General features: G+C 40.2%; 1 protein-coding gene across 1 annotated transcript in view; it reads right to left on the bottom strand.

The window, feature by feature from the left end:
- The window catches only part of Myrfl (myelin regulatory factor like), a 126,705-nt gene that overhangs the window by 51,821 nt on the left and 59,775 nt on the right, over positions 1–15,109 (bottom strand). Inside the window, exons 8-10 of the mRNA XM_046430657.2 lie at positions 13,549–13,625; positions 12,284–12,394; positions 4,605–4,695 (exon numbers count right to left, since the gene is read on the bottom strand). Coding sequence (XP_046286613.2) covers positions 4,605–4,695; positions 12,284–12,394; positions 13,549–13,625 — 279 coding nt within the window. The remainder of the gene's footprint in view (positions 1–4,604; positions 4,696–12,283; positions 12,395–13,548; positions 13,626–15,109) is intronic.

The raw sequence follows: 15,109 nt of genomic DNA, 5'->3' as shown, positions 1-15,109 counted from the left end.
CCTTTGACTTTCATCACATGAAAACTCAAATCCCTAGAATATGTTAAAATCATATTTGAAAAAGGACCAGATTTACAATGTTCTAAATATATAGACCTAGGGAAGGGTCCTCATCAGGAGAGGAAAACTATAAGATCTAGGAACTTATTTTCCCTTCTCTGGAATCCACAATCTTCAAGTGTCAATGCCAACTGTAATGTAGCTTCTCTTTCCAGAATTACAAGCTTGTATTCACATGTGCCCTAATAGTAAATAATGAATATCAAACACCAAAATGAATTCACGAATGTTTCTAAAATATTTTTGTTATTTGTCTCACAGCCTCATTTATTTTGGAAATACCAGAACATTCTTGTCCATGTTATGACATCAACTGGTTATGTGACCTTGGGGCAGTCATTAATCTTTCTGTACCAGAGTACAGGAAAATAAAGATAATCATATACCCATCTCAGGGTTGTTGTGGAATTGATTGAAATCATGCGTGCGTGAATAGTTAGCAAAAAATGAGGACAAAGAGTCACAAATGCATCCTCGTCACGCTCCACTAGACAAAGCAATCTCTGTTTAACCTGCAATCACATAATCTGCCCTTGTCAGCAGCAAACCCACAGAGCTGCCCCATTCCCTGGGCAATGTAAAGTAGGCAATGTAAAGAGTGCCCCCTGCAGGTGCTTGGAATAGGAGCCAGCAGTATAGTAACTGAAGTCCTAAAGTCTGGAAAGGATTGGAACTTCTTTGCTTGACCATTGCGTGGGATTCTAAAGCAGCAGCAAGGAGTTAATAGGAGGGCTTGACCTAAGGAAGGCAGCTCTTAGGAAATTGGTTTTGGCACTTTTTAAAGGGGTTCCAAAAATGGGTCTAGAAGTGTTCTCCACCAGTGCCATTCAAAGTGTGGTGCACAGGTCAGCACATCAGCGCTTCCCAGGAGCTTGTGGGGAATGGGTCTTCTCAGGCATCCTTGACCTGTTAAACCAAAAACACTGGGAGTGGACCCAGGGGGTGGTGTTTGTAGGGGATGCTTACTCCTGATGTGGTTTGAGGACTTTACTCTGTATTTCTGGTTATCCCTTCCACGGCTGACATCTGTGCATGTCCAACCACAGGGCAAAATACACATTACTCCACAAAAACTGATGCCTTTGGTTAAATAAAAATTCATCTAATCTCTAAAAGAGGGATGGGTGGGTGGATGTGTGCATGCGTGCTAAGAGAGGGAAGGTAGGTCTGTGGTCAGAAATAGTTAAGAGCCAGTGAAAATGAGCTGAGAGACCCAGATGGCTCTGCTTTATCCCCATCCTTGCAACCACAACGTGCCTCTCATCTTCCCTACCCCTGGGTCTTTTTTGTTTGCCCCTTCAGTTTGGTTTGCAGAGAAGTAAAGGAGGAGGGTTTTGGGGATGTGGCCATTTCTATTATTCTGGGACAGGAACTGGAATAATCTGTTAGTTATCAAAATGAGGAAATCTAGGCATGTCTTTGAAAAGCAGACAAACATAATCTGCCCTCCTGCTGCAACACAGCACTCCAAACCAGGTGTAATTAAGTGTTTCAGAAGGAAAGTGGAGCTGAAGTAAAACCTAGTCATTAACAAAGGAAACTGAAGGAACTCCATTGGAGAAAGGTCCTAAAAACAAAGACCTGGGAAATAAATCTGTTCTCTGGAATAAACCTTAATTTCCATTAAATTGGTCAATTTACACCACAGGAACATAATGTATTTCTAAAGCTGTTTTGATTGACAATGCAGATGAACAATTACTGGGTACTGCCTGCCATTCTCTCTCCAAGGAGAATTGTGACAAACATGGTGTGTCCTTCCTGGACATCTCCTGGAGCCTAAATCTCATCAAGGTGTGGCCCTCATACCGTCACCCTCTACCAAAGAGTAAAACATTTATCTCTACCATTTGGAGAAGTGGTCCTTAGTCCACAAAATGAATTTCAATTTGCTAAATGCAGTTTGAGGTTCATTTAATGTAGCCAGGTCCTGTAATTTTTTTTAATTATTGAATTTGTCTTTATTCTGAAGGTCAAACTAACAGAACAGAGCCGTGGCTCTTAGGACCATATTTGACTCTTGTACAGAATATAGACTGATCTGTCCTCTGCCCAAATCATATGCATAGGGAAATGTTTGCTGTGGACACCTCTAAAACTCACTGAATCAAAGAGTAATGTCGTTCCTTAAATTCAACTTTTCTCTTGGTTGGTTGGTTTAAATATTAATTAAATAGACTGAAATTTCTACATTCATTTTCACTTGTGTGTTTTTTGGAGTTAGAATGAAATAATATCCATGAGATATTTTCAGTTGAGTGTATGAGGGTTTCTGTATCAATATTAGAGTAACCTTGTGTTGCCCAACACAACTACAGAATATTCTCTTTAACCAAAAATTATAGCTAGAGAAACACCTTACACTCATCTGTTTTTTTTTTGTTTTGTTTTGTTGTTGTTGTTTGTTTGTTTGTTTTTTTAAGAGATACACACGAGAGTTTATGTGTCAGAGCTGACAAATAAAGGCCATCTCTCTATAGGAGAGAGAGGCCCAATCATCTTTTTAAAATAAAACTTTAGTAAATAACAATACACCCGATCTATGCTGAGTGCAATTGAATGATTTTCATATTCATATTGAAGGTGACTTACAGAAACTTTCAACTTCTCAAAGTCATCACATATGCTAGTTGTCACTGTGCTTTGGTATGAGGAGGTGCCAGTTAGACAAGAGGTTCTGGTTAACAGAAAGCCAGGAAGCAGAAAACCTCCTCCCTCTCCCTCTCCTTGCTCCTGTGCAATGAGGACTTGTGCAGCTGCAGTTCAGCTTTGCAGGAGCTGCCAGCAGCAAATGGAGAGACCTTGTTGCCAGGTAAATTATTCAAAATATGAAGGTAACTAGTGGCCTGTCTGACTCAGGCACAAGTCACACCGCTCAGAACAGCACCATCACAATACCTGGTCTATGCCAACTTGGAAAATAGTGACACATCATAGGGCGTGTTGGTACACACCTGTGATCCAGTGACTTGGGAGGCTGAAACAGGAAAGATTTAAGTTCAGACCAGCCTCAGCAACTTAGCAAGATCATAAAACCGTGTCACAAAATAAATGATGATGATGATGGTCATAATAATAATAATAATAGACTGAGGATGTAGCTCAGGGTAAAGTACCCCTAGATTCTATCCCCAGTACCAAAAAAGGGGGCGGGTAGTAAGAAAGAAAACAATGACACTGTCTTTATTTCTTCCAAACCAACATCAGAAACAATAAGCAATCTCAATTTCCAGACTTTAAATCAGATTTGCTGCAACAGCCAGGGAATCCCAGATTACATCAGATGCCTAAGACACCCTGACCTCTGTGAGGGATGGACAGGCACCTCTGTGCTGGGCTTGTGGCAGGACAGGTCTCTGTCTGCCTTTGCTCAGAGGCACCTCACTTGCCTCAGATGATGTCAAGTCCCCCAAAAAAACAGCCTGGGGCATGTATGGTGGCCTTCACAGGGCCATCCAAACCCATGAGGTGTTGACTCCGTATCATTACTTCACCTCCACTAAAACTCTGAGAGGTCATTGAAGGATTTCCACTAATAGGTGGCTTTTTATTTTTAATTGACTGAAAGAATTACAGAGGGCCCTTTGTTTCAGAACAGCAGGCAAGGAGAGACACCACTCCCAAGTGGGCAGATCTGTCCCCCAGGGCCTTAGATGAACAGCGTCCCTGATGACTTTCCCTGCTGGAGTTGCACGTCCTCCCTGTATCACTTCAAAAGAGTGATGACAACACGGCCCCTCCCAGGGCTGCCGGGCCTGTGGTTACCTGTTAACTCATGCCCTGGCATTCTCGGCAGTGGCCAGCCTTACCTCACGCAGCTGCTGCTGCAGCTGCCAACAGCTTGATGTTTGGGTTTGGCTGCCAAGACTCTTGTCCACAGCTGTGATCCTTCTGCAAAACGCATTGAGCCATTCCTATGAGCTAGACAGTGGCCCAGATTCCCTGGGGTCACCAGTTACTTTGGGGCAACTGACAACCCCCCTGGCACTTTGCTCACCCTGTGGGCTTTGGAGTCAGAGAAAGCTGGGTTATAATCCAGTCTCCATCATTACAGGCTGTGGGATCACGGGTCAGTTATTTACCCTCTTGAGCCTCGATTCCTCTGGGCTTCAAGAATATAATGTAGATTGTCTAACAATGTCTAATGATGTCATGTATAGATTGTTTAGTTCAGTGCCTAAAACACAGAGCAAAAATCAGTATTTTTCAATCTCAGGATCATATGCATTTGGGGAAGAATGATTCTTTTCGTAAGGGTTGTCCTGTGCATTGTAAGGTGTTGAGCAGCAACACCTTACTAGATGCCAGTTGTGACAACTAAAAATGTTTCCAAACATTGCCAAATGATCCTTATGGGTCAAAATTGGCCTTGGTTGAGAGCCACTGTGTAAAAACAAAAGTAGTAGTTTCTAATGTTATCATTATCATCATCATTATCATCAATTAAGACATAGAGTACTTCAAGCATGTCATTGGAAATTCAAATCCTTTCTACAAAGGAGAAAAGAAGCCAGGATGCAGAATAATTAGAGAATTGAGCTTACCCTTACAATGATCCTTTCAGAGATATGGGCTGACAACAGATAGAACTGATCTTGGTTAGCAGCATACAGTCCAACCACCAACATGAAGTATCTAGTTCAGAAACAGCAGACCAACATCAACACATCAGGAACAGAGACACAATTCATGCAACAGTTAATCAGTAGTGAACTTACCTAGCTGAGTTTGCTGATTTAGAGACTGTCTTTTCCCTTTTGCTTTAAACTTCGTCCCCGGGTGAAATGAGAGAGCAATTATTTGATCTATGCTATTGTCCCCCACTTGCCCCATGTCCAGTTGGAGGTGGCTGTGAGCTGTTTTGCAGGCCCTCTGTGGGAAGAGATACTGGCGGGAACATGGGCTTAGCCCACCTGTGCTGATTTGGCCTCCCTCACCATTCCTGGGCCCTCAGCACAGGACCCCTCACAAACACAACAGGAAGCCACCAGAGGTCCCTGTGTCCAGAGACACACAAGTCACCCTGTCCTGGGCTTGGTCTCAGCAGGACTAGCCCACCATACCCACTCTGACCTCTGGACTGTGCCTCCGGCACCTTCTCAGGTTTTAACTTTAGTCAAAGACCTGAACCTTCCTTCCATTTGCTCTCAAGGCAATTTTCATCTTCTGTACTCCAATTGCTTCTTCAAAACTGATGAGGTGATTTTAAGATTAAACTGTTGCGAGAAGAGGAGCAGCGGCCTGCTGAGAGGCAGAGCCGCCCCCTCCCCCTGCACCGGCAAGGTAGAGGGAACTGTGACCACGCACAGAGCAGGCCCAGCGGCCTGCTGAGGGGCAGAGCCACCCCTCACCCCCCGCGCCTGCCAGGTGACCACCGACAGAAAAGGCCCAGTGGCCCGCGGTGGGACAGAGCTTCCAATCACTCCTGCAAGGTAGGCGGGCCTGCGACCCACCCGCAGAAGAGGAGCAGCGGCCTGCTGAGAGGCTGAGCCGCCCGCTCCCCCTGCGCCGGCAAAGTAGAGGGAACTGTGACCACCATCAGAACAGGCCAGACCTGCAACCGAGAGACAGAATAGGCCCAGTGGCCTGAGGAAGGGTAGAGCCGCCCCCCCCCGCGCCTGCAAGGTAGGCAGACCTGCGACCCACTGGCAGTACAGCCCCAGAGGCCTGCAGAGGGGCAGTGCCGCTGCCTGCGCCTGAAAAGTAGACAGAACTGTGACCACCGACAGAACAAGCCTAGCGGCCCGCAGAGGGACAGAGCCGCCGCCCGCGCCTGCGAGGGAGACTTTGCAACTATACAAGACTAATATAAATATATAGGGGAAAAATTCAATAGCACAACAGTTTCACCAAGTAGAAAGGAACGCGAACAGTATGAAGAGACAAGGAAAGAAAGGACCACAAGCATTGCAGGTCAACTCAACGTTAGAAGAGGTAATAGCTGCAGCAGATGGAATGTCAGATAAAGAATTCAGGATATACATGCTTCAGATGATCTGGAGTCTCAAGGAAGACATCAGACAGCAAAATCAGACAATGAAAGATCACTTCAACAATGAATTACATAAACAAATCCAAGAAGCAAAAGATCAACTATACAGGGAAATAGAGGTTATAAAAAACAAACAAACAGAAATCCTAGAAATGCAGGAAGCAATAAGCCAACTTAAAAACTCAATTGAGAATACTACCAGCAGAGTAGAACACTTAGAAGACACAACATCAGACAATGAAGATAAAGTATTTCAACTTGAAAAGAACATAGACAGCTCAGCAAGACTGTTAAGAAACCATGAGCAGAACATCCAAGAAATATGGGATAACATCAAGAGACCAAATTTAAGAGTCATTGGGATACAGGAAGGGACAGAGTTTCAAACCAAAGGAATGAGCAATGTATTCAATGAAATAATACGAGAAAACTTCCCAGACTTGAAGAATGAGACAGAACCCCAAATCCTAGAAGCCTACAGGACGCCGAATGTGCAAAATCATAAGAGACCCACACCTAGACACATTATAATGAAGATGCCCAACATACAGAATAAGGAGAGAATTTTAAAAGCTACAAGAGAAAGGAAGCAGATCACATTTAGGGGTAAGCCAATCAGGATAACAGCTGATCTTTCAACACAGACTCTGAAAGCTAGAAGATCCTGGAATAACATATTTCAAACACTGAAAGAAAATGGGTTCCAACCAAGAATTGTGTTTCCAGCGAAACTAAGCTTCAGGATGGAAGATGAAATTAAAACCTTCCACGATAAACAAAAGTTAAAAGAATTTGCAGCTAGAAAACCATCTCTTCAAAACATCCTCGGCAAAACATTACAGGAAGAGGAAATGGAAAATAACAATGAAAACCAACAGTGGGAGGTAGGACACTAAAGGGGGGAAAATAATCAAAGAGGAAAACAAACCATGTTTAGTAACAGAAATAAACAAATATGGCTGGAAGAACAACCCATATCTCAATAATAACCCTAAATGTTAATGGCTTAAACTCACCAATCAAGAGACACAGGCTAGTAGAATGGATCACAAAACAAGACCCAACAATATGCTGCCTACAGGAGACGCATTTGATAGGAAAAGACATACATAGGCTGAAGGTGAAAGGTTGGGAAAAATCATATCACTCATATGGACTTCGGAAACAAGCAGGAGTATCCATACTCATATCAAATAAAATAGATTTCAAGCCAAAGTTAATCAAAAGGGATAAAGAGGGACACTACATACTGCTCAAGGGAACCATACACCAACAAGACATAACAATCATAAATATATATGCCCCAAACAATGGTGCAGCTATGTTCATCAAACAAACTCTTCTCAAGTTCAAGAGTCTAATAGACCACCATACAATAATCATGGGAGACTTCAACACACCTCTATCACCACTGGACAGATCTTCCAAACAAAAGTTGAATAAGGAAACTATAGAACTCAATAACACAATTAATAACCTAGACTTAATTGACATATATAGAATATACCACCCAACATCAAGCAGTTACACTTTTTTCTCAGCAGCACATGGATCCTTCTCAAAAATAGATCATATATTATGTCACAGGGAAACTCTTAGACAATATAAAGGAGTAGAGATAATACCATGCATCCTATCTGATCATAATGGAATGGAACTGAAAATCAACGATAAAAGAAGGAAGGGAAAAGAATACATCACTTGGAGAATGAACAATAGGTTACTGAACGATCAATGGGTTATAGAAGACATCAAGGAAGAAATTAAAAAATTCTTAGAGATTAATGAAAACACAGACACAACATATCGGAATCTATGGGACACATTGAAAGCAGTTCTAAGAGGAAAATTCATTGCTTGGAGTTCATTCCTTAAAAAAAGAAAAAACCAACAAATAAATGATCTCATACTTCATCTCAAAATCCTAGAAAAAGAAGAGCAACACAACAGCAAAAGAAGTAGAAGGCAAGAAATAATTAAAATCAGAGCTGAAATTAATGAAATCGAAACAAAAGAAACAATTGAAAAAATTGACAAAACTAAAAGTTGGTTCTTTGAAAAAATAAACAAAATCGACAGACCCTTAGCCATGCTAGCGAAGAGAAGAAGAGAGAGAACTCAAATTACTAACATACGGGATGAAAGAGGCAATATCACAACAGACACTTCAGAAATACAGAAGATAATCAAAAATTATTTTGAATCCTTATACTCCAATAAATTAGAAGATAGTGAAGGCATAGATAAATTTCTTAAGTCATATGATCTGCCCAGATTGAGTCAGGAGGATATAGACAACCTAAACAGACCAATATCAATTGAGGAAATAGAAGAAACCATCAAAAGACTACCAACTAAGAAAAGCCCAGGACCGGATGGGTATACAGCAGAGTTTTACAAAACCTTTAAAGAGGAACTAATACCAATACTTTTCAAGCTACTTCGGGAAATAGAAAAAGAGGGAGAACTTCCAAATTCATTCTACGAGGCCAACATCACCCTGATACCTAAACCAGACAAAGACACTTCAAAGAAAGAAAACTACAGACCAATATCTCTAATGAACCTAGATGCAAAAATCCTCAATAAAATTCTGGCCACTCGGATACAAAAACTTATCAAAAAAATTGTGCACCATGATCAAGTAGGATTCATCTCTGGGATGCAAGGTTGGTTCAATATACGGAAATCAATAAATGTTATTCACCACATCAATAGACTTAAAAATAAGAATCATATGATCATCTCGATAGATGCGGAAAAAGCATTCGACAAAGTACAGCATCCCTTTATGTTCAAAACTCTAGAAAAACTAGGGATAACAGGAACATACCTCAATATTGTAAAAGCAATCTATGCTAAGCCTCAGGCTAGCATCATTCTGAATGGAGAAAAATTGAAGGCATTCCCTCTAAAATCTGGAACAAGACAGGGATGCCCTCTCTCACCACTTCTGTTCAACATAGTTCTCGAAACACTGGCCAGAGCAATTAGACAGACGAAAGAAATTAAAGGCATCAAAATAGGAAAAGAAGAACTTAAATTATCACTATTTGCAGATGACATGATTCTATACCTAGCAGACCCAAAAGGGTCTACAAAGAAACTATTAGAGCTAATAAATGAATTCAGCAAAGTGGCAGGATATAAAATCAACACGCATAAATCAAAGGCATTCCTGTATATCAGCGACAAATCCTCTGAAATGGAAATGAGGACAACCACTCCATTCACAATATCTTCAAAAAAAATAAAATACTTGGGAATCAACCTAACAAAAGAGGTGAAAGACTTATACAATGAAAACTACAGAACCCTAAAGAGAGAAATAGAAGAAGATCTTAGAAGATGGAAAAATATACCCTGTTCATGGATAGGCAGAACTAACATCATCAAAATGGCGATATTACCAAAAGTTCTCTATAGGTTTAATGCAATGCCAATCAAAATCCCAACGACATTTCTTGTAGAAATAGAGAAAGCAATCATGAAATTCATATGGAAAAACAAAAGACCCAGAATAGCAAAAACAATGCTAAGCAGGAAGTGTGAATCAGGCGGTATAGCGATACCAGACTTCAAACTATACTACAGAGCAATAGTAACAAAAACAGCATGGTACTGGTACCAAAACAGGCGGGTGGACCAATGGTACAGAATAGAGGACACAGAAACCAATCCACAAAACTACAACTACCTTATATTTGATAAAGGGGCTAAAAGCATGCAATGGAGGAAGGATAGCATCTTCAACAAATGGTGCTGGGAAAACTGGAAATCCATATGCAACAAAATGAAACTGAATCCCTTTCTCTCGCCATGCACAAAAGTGAATTCAAAATGGATCAAGGAGCTTGATATCAAATCAGAGACACGCCGTCTGATAGAAGAAAAAGTTGGCTACGATCTACATACTGTGGGGTCGGGCTCCAAATTCCTCAATAGGACACCCATAGCACAAAAGTTAATAACTAGAATCAACAAATGGGACTTAATCAAACTAAAAAGTTTTTTCTCAGCAAAAGATACAATAAGAGAGGTAAATAGAGAGCCTACATCCTGGGAACAAATCTTTACTCCTCACACTTCAGATAGAGCCCTAATATCCAGAGTATACAAAGAACTCAAAAAATTAGACAATAAGAGAACAAACAACCCAATCAACAAATGGGCCAAGGACCTGAACAGACACTTCTCAGAGGAGGACATACAATCAATCAACAAGTACATGAAAAAATGCTCACCATCTCTAGCAGTCAGAGAAATGCAAATCAAAACCACCCTAAGATACCATCTCACTCCAGTTAGATTGGCAGCCATTATGAAGTCAAACAACAACAAGTGCTGGCGAGGATGTGGGGAAAAGGGTACACTTGTACATTGCTGGTGGGACTGCAAATTGGTGCAGCCAATTTGGAAAGCAGTATGGAGATTTCTTGGAAAGCTGGGAATGGAGCCACCATTTGACCCAGCTATTCCCCTTCTCGGTCTATTCCCTAAAGACCTAAAAAGAGCATGCTACAGGGACACTGCTACATCGATGTTCATAGCAGCACAATTCACAATAGCTAGACTGTGGAACCAACCTAGATGCCCTTCAATGGATGAATGGATAAAAAAAATGTGGCATTTATACACAATGGAGTATTACTCTGCATTAAAAAATGACAAAATCATAGAATTTACAGGGAAATGGATGGCATTAGAGCAGATTATGCTAAGTGAAGCTAGCCAATCCCTAAAAAACAAATGCCAAATGTCTTCTTTGATATAAGGAGAGTAACTAAGAACAGAGTAGGGTTGAAGAGCATGAGAAGAAGATTAACATTAAACAGGGATGAGAGGTGGGAGGGAAAGGGAGAGAGAAGGGAAAATGCATGGAAATGGAAGGAGACCCTCAGAGTTATACAAAAGTACATACAAGAGGAAGTGAGGGGAAGGGGAAAAATAATATAAGGGGGACAAACGAATGTCAGTAGAGGGAGCAGAGAGAGAAGAGGGGAGGGGAGGGGAGGGGAGGGGAGGGAGGATAGTAGAGGATAGGAAAGGCAGCAGAATACAACAGACACTAGTATGGCAATATGTAAATCAATGGATGTGTAACTGATGTGATTCTGCAATCTGTATATGGGGTAAAAATGGGAGCTCATAACCCACTTGAATCAAATTGTGAAATATGATATATCAAGAACTATGTAATGTTTTGAACAGCCAACAATAAAAAATTTAAAAAAAAATAAATAAACTGTGTATCACGACCAAAAAAAAAAAAAAAAAAAAAAGATTAAACTGTTGCTTGACAATCAAAACAAAGACTATCCCTACTAGAAAAGTTTTGGCTTTAAAAACTGCATGAAAAAAAAGAGCTAACAAATTCTTTTATAACACTACATAGATTCTTTGATTGGTATAGAACAAGAGTCTGCTCATGTATCTAAAATAAATCAGTAAGAATAATAAATATCACAAGTATTGTTATTAACTACTGCCATTGTGAACTCAAAATGTTTCATGCTGGGGTATGCATTTTACCTGTTATTTCACTTGGGTCCCTAAAACAACCTTATTCAAGTAGGAATTGTTAGTGTCACCATTTATAAGACAGGAAAACGTGTTTCTGAGAGTCTAAGTTACATGCCCAAGGTAAATGGCAGCATCAAATGTTTAAACTCAATTCTGCCCAATACCAAAACCTCAGTTCTAAAACCAGTGGCTCTCAAAACTTACGCATTGTATCAGAGTCACCTGGAGTGTTTGTTAAAAAAACAATTTGCTAAGCCCACTTCCTGAGTTTTTGATTTAGTAGGTTTTTGGTGAGACCTGAGACCTTGAATTTCTAACATCCAGGTATTGCTCTCTCTGCTACTCTTGGGACCACACTTTGAGAATCCCAAGTCTAAATCATGCAGGCAATTTTATTTTCTTTTTTAATCAAAAAAGTTACAGCTGTGCTTCATGACCAGCACACACATTTGAGAAATGCTATCAGTCTTCCATTCAAGATGGCAATGAGACATGGTGGGATCAAGGCTGGTCAGGAGGGTGGGCATGACGAGGAGTGAGGATGGGAGAAGAAAGACACCGATGGTAAATGGGATATACTATTAAACTGAAAGAGTCAGAGAAAGGAGGAAAGCAGTTTAAGGAGACTCAGTTTGCCAGAGAGCCCTTAGGCTACTTCCTGGTCAAATAGTGTGACTGGCCACCTGGTGTGTGCAGGGGCACCAATACCTCTGGTCAGGATTTGGCTTCCCCTTCTTTCTCATGTTGTTTGCCGTGGTTTCACTGAAGTGTAAACGTCCCAGCGTTACTTTAGTGACCTGGTCAGCCAGTAGGTCAATTCTAAAATGAACAGCAGAAACACCAAGAGATCATGAGAGAACACAGAGTCCTTGATCATATCCAATCCACTCCTTAAACTCTCAAGTGGGTCCAGTGTGCTTAGAGCCCAGGGCTCATCACACCGTGAAGGACAGTTTATTCCAACCACCAATTACTAGTCAACACTCCACAGCAGGGTCAGGAGTGGCTGCCAGGGAAGGCCAGGGAATGACTTTCAAGCCACCAAGAAATGCTTACTCAGCACAAGCTCCGCCCAGAGTTTGTGCCGCATGAGGGCTGTGCTCTCCATACACTGCGCATGAGTTCTGTTATTTTCACAGCGGGGAGGAAAGATGCCTTTCATCTGTGCTGTTGCTATAGCACTCACCTCCATAGCAAGCAACTTCTTTAGGCTCTTCCTGAAGGCCTTGGTTTCCCGTTAAGTACTTGTCCTTCCCTAGTCTAGTGACAGGAGGCAGCCTCCTCCAAAGGAAGGCTATGCCCAGCCTGCTCAGGCAACGGAGAACCAGATATACCAGCCATCTGAGTCTGTCTGTCCAAGTGCCTGGTTTGTTGGTGGTAGGACCATCTTCTTCCCAGCCCAATGGGGTTGACTGAGGGTTGAAACCCTGAGCTGGTCTTGACTGCATTCCCAGCCAAATGAACCAAAGAGCAAACCCCACTCTGAATCATTCTAGAGACAGAACTCTAACTTTGGACTGCCATATTGCTGTGCATTCTACCAGTGGTGCATGCTTTCTATCTTGGAATCCATTCAGCCATCTATCAATGTAGTCTTAAAAAAATAAGAAAAATGAATTGTATACACAGCTTGGATCTGGAACCTTGAAATTAATCCAATCAGCACCATGCTAATTTAAATAAAAAATTGAAAGGAAGATATAGCTATAATCTACTTTACGGAACCAAATTTATTAGTAAGGTTTTTAGTAATAAAGAATTATTTTTTAAATGGATCTTTTAATAAAGAATTTCTATACTATTTCAATGTGTTTTACCAATCTTATTTTTGTTGGTAAATATGCACTTATAATATTGACATACTATTACTAATTTAGATTCTAACAGTGAATTTCATCTTAAATAAGCAAAACAAATTAGATGATAGATCTTCCCAAAACATTCACCTAGGAATTCAGAAAAGAAATTCTTACTTAACAGGATTGAAAATCTTTTTGCTCCTATCTGCTTGGGACTGTTCAATAGCAATTATTTGATTGGTGGCTTCAACCTATATGGAACAACAAAAAGTAAATTACTTAAGGAGTTAACAAATTAATTTATTTACTAATAAAAATGTTCACTAGTAGAGAATATTTCAGTACTTAAAAAGGTCTTCAAGGCACCGTGCTAGACTTTGGGCAGGGATTGTAAATCACTGGAAAAACATATAAAATCATGGTTCCTGCCTTAAAGCAGTGCACCATTGATGACACAACAAGCAAAGACCTACAAGGTTAAACAATGACAACACAAGACAACAGAGTATTTCAGGTAAGCAGTGAACACAGAGTAGGCTATAGATGGCTGAAACATCGGGAGGCAAATACAGGAGCTAGGCAGCACAAAGGCATGCATTCCTTCATTTTTTTCATCTATTCTATAAACTCTTATTGAGCACCTACTAGGTTCCAGGGACTGCTCTAAACATTAGAAATAAGAAGTGAACAAAATTAACAAAAATACCTGCTCTTGGGGAAGCTTATATTCCAATATGAAGAAACAATATAAAATATAAATAAGTAGAATATAGAAAGTGACATTTGTTCAGCACCTACTACATACTTTTTTTCCTACTGCATACTTATTTCCATGAATAGTGGCAAGAGCCTAATGAAACCAGGCATGTAATATGTAGCTTGTGGGTACTTGCATTTTAACAATCTTTCTGGAAAGCAATTGAGCAGCCTACGTCAAGAGTTTTCATAAGGTTCACATCTTTGATTCCTCTTAGGAATTTGACCTCATGCAAAGCTGGGTGCATATAGATAGATGTTCAGTGCAGTTTTATTAATAACCCTAAAAATATTGGAAGTGAGTGAAACTTCCAATAGTATAGAAATTTACATTATGCATCTCTAGGATATAAAACTGAATCATCTTTGTAAACAATATTTTATGGGGTTCTTAATAATATCATGTATTTTCAAAACATAATATTAGCAATGAGATTCATTTAATTTTTTAAAGTTATGTGTTACTTTTAGTTGTCAATGAGCCTTTATTATTTATTCATTTATTTATATGTGTGGTGCTAAGGATTGAACCCAGTGCCTCATATATGCCAGGCAAGCACTCTACCACTGAGCCACAACCCCAGCCAAGATTAATTTTAATAACAAGAAAAATTAAGCTACCAAATGATGCATCCTGAATATGAGTGAGTTTTATTTCTTCTTACATTTCTATTATGTTTCAATTTTTCTAATATGAAGAAACAATATAAAATATTAATTTATTAATATTTTACTCCACAGTAAGAAAAGTATGTTTTATTATTTATTATTTATTTCCTTGTTGTTTGTATTTATTTACTTTGTTGTTGTTTGTTTTAAGAGCTGTGTTGGGAGCACAAGAGTTGATGTGTGCGTTAATCATCTTTTTATCACTGTGACAAATACCCGAGGAAAACAACTTGGAGGAAGAAAGATTTATTTTGGCTCACAGTTTCAGAGGTTTCAGTCCATGTTCAGCTGCCGTCAAGGCAGAAACCTC

The sequence above is a fragment of the Marmota monax genome, unplaced genomic scaffold (assembly GCF_021218885.2).
Source record: "Marmota monax isolate L192 unplaced genomic scaffold, Marmota_monax_Labrador192_F-V1.1 WCK01_AAM20220418_F8-fsc00056, whole genome shotgun sequence".
In the NCBI taxonomy this organism is placed as follows: Eukaryota; Metazoa; Chordata; class Mammalia; order Rodentia; family Sciuridae; genus Marmota; species Marmota monax.
The sequence above is the reverse complement of the archived record's forward strand: the minus strand, read 5'-3'. Positions and strand labels throughout refer to the sequence as shown.